The 13,052-nt window shown below is 42.5% G+C and overlaps 1 protein-coding gene across 2 annotated transcripts in view; it reads left to right on the forward strand.

The window, feature by feature from the left end:
- The window catches only part of SMIM14 (small integral membrane protein 14), a 64,913-nt gene that overhangs the window by 31,122 nt on the left and 20,739 nt on the right, over positions 1 to 13,052 (forward strand). For both annotated transcript variants that reach the window (XM_039539610.1, XM_039539609.1), the window contains exon 3: positions 7,601 to 7,649. In XM_039539610.1, the coding sequence (XP_039395544.1) occupies positions 7,601 to 7,649 (49 nt within the window). The remainder of the gene's footprint in view (positions 1 to 7,600; positions 7,650 to 13,052) is intronic.

Consider the following 13,052-nt stretch of genomic DNA (forward strand, 5'->3'; position numbering starts at 1 on the left):
AACCATTCGTATGGAAATTCCTGAGCTGGTCCACAAGGGATCTTCTTGTTCAAGTGCAAAACTTAATACCTCTTGTAATAGGAGTAGTGGGACACATCCAAGTTTTCAGCATGCTTCTTGGACACAGTTAAAACATGGTAAGGATCTGCCTACACTACAAGTTGAAACCATGCTTTAACTGTGTCGTGGGGCAGCTGGATTTTAACACTGCTGCATTAGCAGCATGGACTGGGACTAAGAAAGGTGCATTTGGAAAAATGTCAGGAATTGCTTGAAACATTAATCGGAGGGGTTCCCGTCTTCTGAACTGGTTGGTTTTACAAAGCCAAAAATATTCACTTGAATCAGAGGGAAGGGGTGGGATCTTCCCACCTGATCTGGAAATACCTGCCTCTTCTTCCCACTCCCCATGCCCAATAGGTGGGTCGTGACCTCTTGTAATTCAACAATGGGGTAGGGAGTCATTTTTAAATCTTTGGTATCTTCACATTCCAAAATCTGCTTAAAATAAAACAAACCCCAAAACTGACACAGAAACTCTTCTTGTATGTTTTGATGGTGTTTTAGCTCATTTTGCCCTGGAAAGGGACATTTTAAAAAATGTACTTGGAAGGAGATAAAAAGGACATTATTTGGTTTAAATTATATTTTTTTACCTGTATTACCAGTAAGGCTTTAGATTATTGAAACTGAAAATTTGAAACTCTTAACTTCTTCACCCTTTCGGTTGTTTCCATTTTGCCTTTAACTCAATTTGGACAATAAAACGTTTCTGGTTTGTCAAAGTTAAAATCAAGACTCACAATTTGTCAGACCACTCTGTTTTTATTAGCAAAGCGCTTCGCCAATAACATTCAGATAATGTGAGTGGCCATGCAAGGCCCAAACAGTTTTATTTATACAGATAAAAGAGCGGAAATCAAACAAAGGGACAAAAGAGTAAAACAGCAAAATTCACCTGGGGCATAGCATGCATATCCTACTTCCTTACTAACTCCTATCGATCTAAGGCTAATGCTTCAACAATTGCCCTTAAACGGTGCAATTGTTTTATGTTAATGTCTGTTTTCCTGACACCTGGACTTCAGCATTCCAGCGATTTTCCTTAAAGGTACAGACAGCATTTCTTTAATCCTATCTATTTTTGTAATATAATTCATTCTACTTTCACAATCCCTCCTTTTGGTCACATGACCAACGATGGACTGGGTTCCACATATTAACCGTTCTTTATCTTTTTGTTCATCAGCAATATTTAAAATCATCATATTAGCACTCTGTTTTGGGGCAGTCACCTGGGTGGCATATTTTACACAATTTTGGATACAACAGGAGATTAACTGAAAACATACAAAAATCACTAAGATTCCAAACAGGATAGTCAGGGCTTCCTGAAACAACCAGTTTCCTAGGCCAGAGAAATTGAACAGGTTGCTTAGCCACTTTCATAAAGAACTCGGCTCTTCATGGGGAAGATATGCGATTTGTTCTAAGTGGCTAGCGCGATCTATTACCTCATTGGTATTGTCAGGTATATACACACAACATTCTTTTCCAATGAGTGCACAGGTCCCTCCTTTGGCCGCCAGCACTATGTCCAATGCCTGACGGTATTGAAGGGCCACCTGTCGGACCGCCCCTGTTTCTTTGGCCAGAGTTTTTAAACTTTCTCCGGTTTCATTTGCCATTATTTCAACTACTGCTTGTAACCTCAGGAGCCTTTTTGCATGGTGTATTACTCCCCCAAGTGGGATAAAGGAACTGCCAATAGTCTCTTCCCAGGTGTCATTACTGTTCCATATTGTGTTAAACGGACAAGGTCCTCCAGTGAGGTCTGGGGAATTGAGCCAGGACAGGAACATCAGTTTGAGAGTGGGCTGGGATGTGGCTGCAGACCCAGCATTTAGAAATATTAAGGGTCTGAGCTATCCACACTTGCTGCTGGATAAAAGAATTGTCATTGTGGATTCCCCAGACCTTCAGACACCAGCAGCCGAGGAACAGGCACCACATGTTGGAGGCAGGGCCCTTCTGGTTCTGACAACCTCAACTGAGGGAACTGTAGTCACAGTTTTATGTCCACCAGGCAGCAGGCGCTAGGCTCACTACTGCTTTTTCTTGGGCCTTGCTTTAGGTAGTCGTCTGCTTCTGGCAACCCTTACGATTGTAAGGTATTGCAGGCTGTTCCTCTACGTCATCTTCTGGAGTCAAAATTGACTCTGCGTGGTCCTGAGGTGGTGATTGGTTCACTGGGGGTGGTGCATTCTTACACGGCAAAGCATGTACTCATGCTGCGGATGCCAGACAGTTTAACAGCCATCTGGGTAGTAAGCAGTGCCTGATGATTCTTTGATACTCTTTAAGTCTTTTTGCTTCTTTCCTTGACTCTGGCTATAACAATGGCCTTCACACCTTATTTTTTCCTGATGCATTCATTTCTTATTCACACAAACAGATTGAGAATACAAACAGTAGTATTTTATATAGAGCAAAAAAAAGGCATTGCAAATTGAACCTTGCTAAGTTTTACAATTAATAACCAAGACAATTTACATTGAGACCCAGGCCTTCAATGTTTCTCTAATTTACTTAACATAGACACAATAGAGAATCCTGTCTCTTACTACCTAAATTTTAAAACAAAGAGTTAGAGAGAGGGCCCAATTTGTAATGCATATGGGAAAACAGAATCTTATAGTTCCAGAGGGTTATTTCTTTCTGCTATTTAAAAAGGGTGGCTGGTAGGATGAAATCAAATTATACAGAGATCTGAAAAAAAAAAAAAGAAAAAAAAAGAAAAACAACCAAACAAACAAAAAGACTCCAGAATCTCTCCCTATTCTCCTGATTTTGACTGCCCTATTGCAGCCATGACTTGGTTTTTATTTAAAAAAAACATTTTAAATTTTATAAAGAATCAAGTTACCCCTTAAGGGTTAAATGCTAAATCCCAAAGCCAAACAACACTAATTACCTGTGTCTTACAAAAAGGTCTGTCAGTTTTGCAACTTTGAATTAAGAGTCAAATGAATTTTTAGTGGCATTAAAAACAACAACAAAACCAATTTATCTTACACCTACAAAACAGGAGTTTTACAAACCAGATGTGCTGGTTTAGCTTCTTAGAACTTTACATATTTTCACAGACAAATAGATACAAACACATTTTCTATTCCTTTACACTGCTTTGTTTTTACATAGCTCTCTATATATTTGGATTATTTACAGGCACTCTTTTGGGAAAGGGCCCATTTTCCCTTCAGAATGGCTGCAAAGAAACCAAGAATTCTCTCTCTTTAACATGGTCCTTTTTAACATTTTCACAAAGTTTAACTGCTTAATTCTCTCCAGCCTTTGTAGAGTTAACTTTTCACTCTTTCCTTAAATCACTCGTTTATCTCCCAAAATAACACCTTTATCACCTCAGATTTCACCATTTTAAGTATTGTTCCAGGGGTTCATGCCTGCACTTACTGCTTTTCTTACTGCCAACACTATGCCCTTAGGGCTTCCAACCTGTTTTTCAGTTTCTTTATCTGTTGCTTGCCTGCTTTTCTGGGCACGATCCTGCTTTTTTTTTTTTTTTTTTTTTCAATGAACTGTTTGTGAGTGATATTGTGGTCACTTCACAATTTTGAAATAAATGTTTAAGGAAAGGGACCAGGAAGGGTGGGGGCTAGTTGAGGAGCCAACCCTCCTTGCTGAATTGGTAGTGGAACTCTAAAGAATCAGTTTTTTGAGGCAGACAACAAAGGGGAACAGAACAAGGGGCTTTTGTCCTTTTACAATGAGATGGGAGTATTAAGGGCGTTGGATCGATCCGGGTGGGTTTTTGAGAACGGGGTAAAGGGAGCTTCGGTCTGGTGGTGGGAGAGGAGGCTTTAATAAAGCTTTTAACAGTTTATTTGAATATTTGAGAGAGGCGAGGCGCTTTTTTCTTTGTCCAGCTACGATTTGCCTCTTCCCACCACTGAATGAAACAATTAACCTCCTCTTTAGCCAATTTAGTTTTAGGTTGGCCGAGTTTGTCCTTTAAGACGTCCACTCGGTCTTTGTTCCAAGATTTTAACAGTGGCCACTGAGTTTTGGGATCCCCCTGAGTTAGCCTAGACCATTTTTCCAGAAATTTACAGGAGTCCGGACCCTTCTTACAGGAGTCTGGACCCATCCTAAATATATAAAATGAGCCAGCTTAGGAACTGTCCTGACTTAGACGTCTGGTTACCCATACAGGAGGACTTCACACCAATCGCACAAGAAGGAAATTCGGTTAGGAGCCCACAGGCTACTGCCTCAATCACCCTTGCTTTCACACCAGGGCTTTTACCCAAAGTGCGTGCAGATTCCACTCACTCAGACCGGGGACAGGAACCCTTGGTCGGCCAATCGGACGGAGATGGCACCCAGACTCAAACACTCCACAGGAAGACGGATAGACACAGAGACAGGACAGTCCTCAGTCCGGACAAAACACAGATATAATTACCTGACCAGATTCCTGATGCCAGATCCTGGGATCCCTACCAGAACAGAGTGGGAACCAACAGGTTCGAAGACTTCACTGTGGTTGTGCACCCTTCTTGTTATAGTGGAGGACCGCCAAATGCCCAGGTGCCGGCTTCCACGGTCATCCTACAAAAACAGTCAGGAATCACACAGCCCCAGTGAAGACGGTTGCCATCTCGGTGGAACCTCCAAATTGTCAAAGTTAAAATCAAGACTCACAATTTGTCAGACCACTCTGTTTTTATTAGCAAAGCGAATAACATTCAGATAATGTGAGTGTCCATGCAAGGCCCAAACAGTTTTATTTATACAGATAAAAGAGCGGAAATCAAACAAAGGGACAAAAGAGTAAAACAGCAAAATTCACCTGGGGCATAGCATGCATATCCTACTTCCTTACTAACTCCTATCGATCTATTCAACAATTGCCCTTAAACGGTGCAATTGTTTTATGTTAATGTCTGTTTTCCTGACACCTGGACTTCAGCATTCCAGTGATTTTCCTTAAAGGTACAGACAGCATTTCTTTAATCCTATCTATTTTTGTAATATAATTCATTCTACTTTCACAGGTTCTTATGTACTAGTACAATGCTGCAACATTGGGGTGGCAGACACTAAACAGGAAACCTCTAAATCCAAACACAAAACACTGACATGAAAGAAAATAATAAAAGCACTTCTATTAATATTTGGTTTTGTAAGTTCTCCCTCTCCCAGCTCCTTCCTTTTTAAACCCAGCCTAATTGCTTAAACCCGAAACTATCTGACAGTATGTCCTTTTTAGGGGCTTGATCCAAAGCCCGCTGAAATCAATAGAAACACAGCCCACTGAAGTCCATGGGAGTCTATCTGGCCCTATGATTAAGATGCTAATCCTGAACTGAATTTATGTTTTTGAGAACATGTAAGTCTCTCCACTGGAAAACAAATCAAAACAACACTAATATTCATTAATATTTTTATAGCTTTGAGCATAACATGTTATCCTATTTTAGAATTAACATCTGACTGTCCTCAAATCAAAACCACACCTCTCCCAGCCCTTTTATGAGTGGAATTTATCCACATCATTCACCTCTTTAAACTGTAGGTACACCAATGTCCAGTCCTTACAGTCCAGAATATTTCAGTCACAAAATATTCTAAGTCAGTATCATTTGGTAAGACAAGTTCCTCCTCTTATAAGGATGCTCTGCAAAGGTTTGTAATAAAAATTGGGCTTGTGCCCGTCTTTGTGATATGTAAAGAAGGCCTGGAAATAGGTTTGATTTGCTGTGTTGTTTCTGGGGGCCAGGGTATCTTTTACTCAATTTTTTTTCTGCTTGTTTATTAACCATAGAAACATCAGGAAAGTTAATTTTGGTTTTCCCTGGTTTTGCTGGAGGCCTTCCTGACAGTCTCATAGCATGTTTATTATGAGCTCATAACACCTTCATTGAAGGAAATGTTGTGATGAATCTTTAGTAAAGGTTTCCTTTCTCCAAAATGTTAATTAGTCATTGAAGTTAAATAGGTATAAACTGAGTTTTAACTGTTCTGACTAAAAATCTCTTCCTTTCTCAGTTGCTCAGCTTTTGCTGTCTTGGCCTTTGTGAAGTGTTGTGCTTTGTATAATACGTTATGTGCTTATAACAAAATGAGTGATTATACCTGCTACACCAATGTAAGGTAAAACTTGGGGGAAAGTGTGAGACTTCTGCACAAGCTACTTAGATTTGTTTAATCATGAACAATTACACTTGTACTATTTAGTGTTTGTGTGTGTGTGTGCCTGTATTGATTAATACACCAAAGTCATAGTGAGCATTGTGACAAGAAGAGATAGAAGCTCCGATACTGCTATTAAAGTAAGTCTTTGAAATTCAACATGGTGATTGTTTTGAAGCCAGAGATCTTTTGTTCATCTCAGGAATTTTTATGCAGATTTACCCGAGTAAAAATTGCTTCTTGAAAATCACCATTTCCTATCTCCAGCCTGTGTTTTGCGAAATATAATTTTGGTAGTATGTCAGAATCCCTGAACGTTCTAAGACCAGGTCCTCACTGCCCCTCGCAAGGCCTGGGAAGAGAGAGAACGTGGCAGCAGAATAGATGCCCAGTGATCAATCCCTGCCTCTGCGGTCATAGCCTGCAAATGTGACATGAACTCCGGAACAGAAACAAACACCAATAATAATGGGGAACCAGGAGGATATGAGTTCAAGACTCATTTATCATTAATGTTAATATTTCCCTTCCTACCTTTTATAATTAATCAATATCTCATTTTCCATTGAGAGGTTGCACAAGCAGGAATAGAGCCCAACTCCCTAATAGGCCGGACACAAATCCCATTTTCTTAACCAGGCTGCTTCTCAAAACAAACCTGCCACATCTTTCTGCAGAATTGAAAGGACAGGGTTCAACCTCTGCTAATGGGGCTGGTGATATAATTGTACATAACAGAAAATGTTTCTGCAGTTTTTTTCTAAACCTAACAAACTAGGAAACTGTATGCAAAATAAACTTTATTTAAAGGAAGTTATTAAGTTGAAAAATCAAGAATGCAAAAAATGGGAAATGCCAGAATTAATGTGCAAATGCATTATTTTAGTATGATCACATATTAGTAGATGATCACGTAGTATTTTATTGTAGCTTTTTAATCTGATTAGAACAGCACCCATCCATTATGAACCTCAAAGTATATACAGGTTTATAAACTTGAACTTAAAAAAATGTATTCAGACGTAAACCTTGTGTAACATACCAGGAATGTTGATAATGGAAGCAACAGTATTTTAGTCAGTCACCTTAACCATTTATACAACCTACTTTATTTAGAAACCTCATAAATAACTAGGATTCTTCACATACCAAAAACCTGGTATGAGGCAGCAATGTAGCAGTTACAATCTTTCTTATCAAAGATCTCTGATGGTTTCAGTTCAAAAATTCAAACTAGTATTCCCTAATATTTTTTAAACTCTGTATAGATCCATTATGTTGAATAAATTTAAGCTATGCAGTAATTCAGATCTGTCTTGCTATTTTTGAACAGCTGATCAGGTCCTGTTCCTAACCATGAAGTCTTTCTTTTTATTCGTTTCAGTTGAGGCAATCCCAGTCATACTGCACGGACACGGAATGCCTTCAAGAATGTGAGTAACCGTGTTCTAACCGGAAGTGTATGAGATTAGGACTCCCGTGAAAGTCAAAATAAGCAGCAGTAATTTAACTAAAATGAGATGTTGTATGGCCTGGATTTTTTTTTCCTTGCAGAGTTGTGGTTTGAATTAATCATTATCAGATTTAAATTAATGTATGTTATGGGCCACATCCTGGGCTGAGCAACCCTGAAACCCACTGGTGTCAATGTGAGTTGCAGGAGTGCAGCACCTTTCTCAATTTGTCCCCAAGTCTAATGAAATTTAGCCTAGTAACTTTCATGGTTCAAACTTGACCTTCCTTGCACCTGCAAGGACCATGGTACCAAGTGGGATTCACCGCAGGCAGGATAATCATGGTTTTTCCAATACACAGAGGTTGTGCCACGGGAGGGTGGTTTTAATGTCCACATGTAGCACTATGGGAGCCCTGCCAGCGAAGACTGCAGTGGGACTGTGCGGAATCAATACATCCCCTGAATGCCTGGGTCATGCCCCCTCCATGGCTAGTGCCATTCACATGTAGGATTGTGCAGTCTCTTTGAACCACTGTGACCCCCCTGCATTCCAAGAAGAGTTTCCTTCACAAAAGGGCCTCTGCCAGCATCCGCCTGTGAGGGAATCTGATCCATTATGCACCATATACATGGCAGGGGTTCTCAGGACAAATTATTTGGTGGCCTCAGGGTGCAGCCACCAACTCTTGCTGGTGGCAGCTCTCACACTTCTTCCTAAAACATTTAATTACCTTTAGGAAAAACAAACAAATATGTACATACACACGTCCAAATCATTGTAATTTATTTTTTGCTCGTTAGTAAGCCTGCTGTGAAAAGTGATATTAACAACATACAAGTATCACTTTTTACAGCAGATTTACTCAGCCCTGGGAAGTCTGGGGGCAGATGAAGCCGTGGATGGGAGATTGAGGTAGGCAGCAGGGGCAATTGGGGAGGGCAGGTTGGCCGGGGAAAGCAGCGGGGGGCCAGAGCCTGAAGCCCCACAGCCGGAGCCCAGGGCTAGAGCCCAAAGCCTCACTACCAGAGCCTTCCTCCTTGCCACCCCTGTGCTGAAGCCCAAATTCTGAGCCCCACCGCCCCCATCAGCTGCCCAACTCTTGCTGGAAGCCTCAGCAACCAACACCAAGGCTGTGCATCCAGGAGCACCAGGGAGGGGGAGGGGCCACTGGTTCCCTCCCACCCCATCACACCCCAGGAAGCTGTGGTGACAAGAAAAGCCCCTGGTGACCGCATTTGAGAAATGCTGCACTAAAGTACAGTGTGATGGCATTTCTCCCTGACTCGGTGGCCATTTCACTAATACAGCAGTGCTGAGGTGTATGTTCACTTAAAATATGCTGTAAATTTCCTGTAAATAATAAGCGCACACTGACTGGACATCATCATGTTAGCCAAATGAGATCAACTGAGACATGGAAGTGTATCTGTGTGGAGATTCCATTGAGGGTTTTGAGTGGCAGAGTAATCACCGCCTGGTAGAACTGAGCATTATGTAGCTACAGTTTGTAGTCAGGTAATACAAACATTATTGTCTGTGAATGCATTTGGAGGGGGAATGAGCAGCTGTTTCTGAGGGATGGATTTTTAGCCAATTGTTTCCACATGCATACCTGCCCTGGTGCTACAGGAACAAGCCTATCCTCATTAATTGAATAATGAGCACCTAGTGGGCCTGCTAAAAGACCATCACGGCTCAGTTGGAGGAAGGTGCTGGGAGAGACACAAGCCCTTCTAAGACCATGGATACACTACATCTTATGTTGGTGTAACTTACGTTGCTCAAGGATTTGAATAAACTACCCCCTTGAGTGACATAAGTTATACTGACCTAAGCACTGGTGTAGACCGGGGTTATCAACCTTTTTCTTTCTTAACCCCCCCCAACATTCTATAAAAATTCCATGGCCCGTCTGTACCACAACAACTGTTTTTCTGCATATAAAAGTCAGGGCCAGCATTAGGGGATAGTAAGCAGCACAACTGCCGGGGGCCCTGTGAAGCTGGGGCTTCGGCTTTCTGCTCTGTGACCAGCAAGTCTAATGCCAACCCTGATTGGCGAACCCCTGAAACCTGATTGCGGCCCCCCCAGTGGGCCCCAGACCCCTGGTTGAGAACCACTGATGTAGACAATTCTCCTGCCGACATAGCTACCACCGCTCATTGGGGCTGGAGTAATTAAGTTGACAGAAGAGCTCTCTCCCATCAACTTAGAGAATCTGCACTAGCAGCGCTACAGTGGTGCGCAGCTGTAAGCTCTGTAGTGTAGACGTAGCCTAAGAGAGAGAGGAGCTTCCAGAGACCACAGGCCCCAAGGATGAGAGCTATGCCATCCCTGAGGCCAAGGGGAGAGGCTACAGACCAGAGAGGCCAGGACTGAGAACCACAGGACTGCACCCTCAGCAAGTTTGCAGATGACGCTAAACTGGGAGGAATGGTAGATACGCTGGAGGGTAGGGGTAGATACAGGGGGACCTAGACAAATTATAGGATTGGGCCAAAAGAAATCTGATGAGGTTCAACAAGGACAAGTGCAGAATGCATTTAGGACGGAAGAATCCCATGCACTGCTACAGACTAGGGACCGAGTGACTAGGCAGCAGTTCTGCAGAAAAGGACCTAGGGGTTACAGTGAAAGAGAAGCTGGATATGAGTCAACAGTGTGCCCTTGTTACCAAAAAGGCTAACGGCATTTTGGGCTGTATAAGTAGAGGCATTGCCAGCAGATCGAGGAACGTGATCATTCCTCTCTATTTGGCATTGGTGAGGCCTCATCTGGAGAACTGTATCCTGTTTTGGGCCTCACACTACAAGAAGGATGTGGAAAAATTGGAAAGAGTCCAGCAAAGGGCAACAAAAATGATTAGGGGGCTGGAGCACATGACTTACGAGGAGAGGCTGAGGGAACTGGGATTGTTTAGTCTGCAGAAGAGAAGAATGAGGGGGGATTTGATAGCTGCTTTCAGCTACCTGAAAGGGGGTTCCAAAGAGGATGGTTCTACACTGTTTTCAGTGGTACAGGATGACAGAGCAAGGAGTAATGGTCTCAAGTTGCAGTGGCGGAGGTTTAGGTTGGATATTAGGAAAAACTTGGTGAAGCACTGGAATAGGTTACCTAGGGAGGTGGTGGAATCTTCTTCCTTAGAGGTTTTTAAGGTCAGGCTTGATGAAGCCCTGGCTGGGATGATTTAGTTGGGGATTGGTCCTGCTTTGAGCAGGGGGTTGGACTAGATGACCTCCTGAGGTCCCTTTCAGCCCTGATATTGTATGATTCTATGACCCAAGGAGAAGGGCAGTGTAAGACCTGAGCCCAAGGGGAGAGATTATATTTGAAGTGTATTTGTATTTAATAAGTAGAACCCTAGCAAGGGAATTTTGTCTTACGTCTGTTTGGACTTTGTGGAGTTCTGAAGGAATCCTGAGAAAAAGGAAACTGAGGCAGGAAGTGCTTTCAGCGCTGCATTGGTCAGCAGGAGATGCTCTAGGGCAGGCATACCTCACCACACCTGGGCTCCTATATATGTGTCTGCACTCTGGCAAGGACAAACATCTGAATATAATAAAGAATTTTTATGGGTTTGCGCCTGCAAAGTGCGGAGACAAATGTCTGAGTAGAAGCTTGCTGAAAATACACCTCAAAATGTGTTGTCCTAATTAGAACTCCATTCATGTTTACTGTTAAAGCTTATTGTTATGTCCAAGGCTTTATCTTAGTTACAGGATTCAGATAAAACACAGTTGAGTCCTGTCCACATAGACAGATACAACTATGCAGTGCAGTGTCGTAATGGGTCAGGACACAGCTATGTTGTAACCAGGATCTCTGACTCAGTTATGCTTATAGTGCAGATGTGCCATTAGATTTTTCCCAGTTGCCATTAAAAGGAATGAGAGAAGGCAAAAGAATCACAGCTTGTATTTTAATGATCATTATTCATATAAGAAGGTACAACAATTTAGAACCAGCCTGCATCAATAGACAGCCAAATAAATTAAATGTGGATAACTATGTAGAATCAAGTTATCCATACATCTCGGACTATGTTCGGTCAGGGCTGGCCATTATACACGTAGTTCCACCACTATCACAGAGAATACTTTGATTCTAAGTGCATATTTTTGTCTGGGTCTCATTACTATTTTTTATACTCTGTAAAATTTATTTTGATTTGTGCTTTCAACTTCGCAATTTGGTTCTTTCTGCTTATGAAAAAACATTGTTTTAAGTAGAAGGAGAGAGGGCAGGTTGTATTGCACTCTTGTGGATCCCATCCCAGAGTGGAGCTGATGAGTTTTAGAGAGAGACATACTCTGTAATCTTCAGGCCTGGTCTGCACTACAAAGTTAGATTGACATAAGCCACTTTGCATCGATCGAGTTGTGCATGTGTCTATACTTAAATTTGTAATCCCGGCATTATGCCAACGTAGTAACCCCACCTGCCCAAGTGGTGTTGAGCCATGGTCAATGTACTGTGTGAATGTAGATACTCAATTACCTATGTCAACCCTAACAGTCCTCCAACAGCTGTCCCACAATGCCTGACGCTGACCGCTTTGATCACAATTGTGTGCTCTACTGCCCAGGTTCACAGAGACCAAAAGCCACACACACACACACACTTTAACACCCCACAGAATTTTGGAATGCCTTTTCCTGATTGTCCATCTTGGCAGCTCTCCATTGTTGTGTGCAGTTGTCCAGCTGACCATGCTGGTACATGCTCCAGATGTGCTCAGGCTTGGAGTAGACAGGAGATATTGGATCTCCTGGGCCAGTGGGGAGAAGAAACTGTTCGAGCACAGCTGTAGAGACATGGACATCTGTGAGCAGATTGCACAGGGGATGCAGAAGGATATAACAGGGACCAGCAGCAGTACCACGTGAAAATGAAGGAACTGCAGCAGGCATATCAGAAGGCCAAGGAGGCCAACAGTCAGTCCAGTGCCGAGCTGCAGTTCTGCCGCTTTTACAAAGAGCTGCATGCCACACTTGGCAGAGACCCCATCACCACCCCACAGACCGCTGTGGATGCCTCTGAGGAGCTCGTCACAGACTCCTGCCATGAACAGTGAGGAGGAGAAGGTGGATAAGGAAGAGGAAGAGAAATATGGGGGGCATGTGACTGGGGGGGTCCACTTATGCCATGAGTCAGGACCTGGTTTTGACTCCACCCCAGTCCACTCAGTCCCAGCAGTCAAGCGCAGGCGAGCCCGACGCAGGGGAAGAAACCTTGGGTGAGTTTGTAAATGTATTTCCTATTACATTGATGTTGCTCCCAACTTAGCAGGACACAGCTATCGACTTTTCAGTAATTTACTTGTACTAGAAGAAGTAGCTGCAGCAATACAACAAAGAGTTGGAAGTATCTGCTTTTCAT

Source organism: Mauremys reevesii, linkage group 5 (genome assembly GCF_016161935.1).
Source record: "Mauremys reevesii isolate NIE-2019 linkage group 5, ASM1616193v1, whole genome shotgun sequence".
NCBI classification, from domain to species: domain Eukaryota; kingdom Metazoa; phylum Chordata; order Testudines; family Geoemydidae; genus Mauremys; species Mauremys reevesii.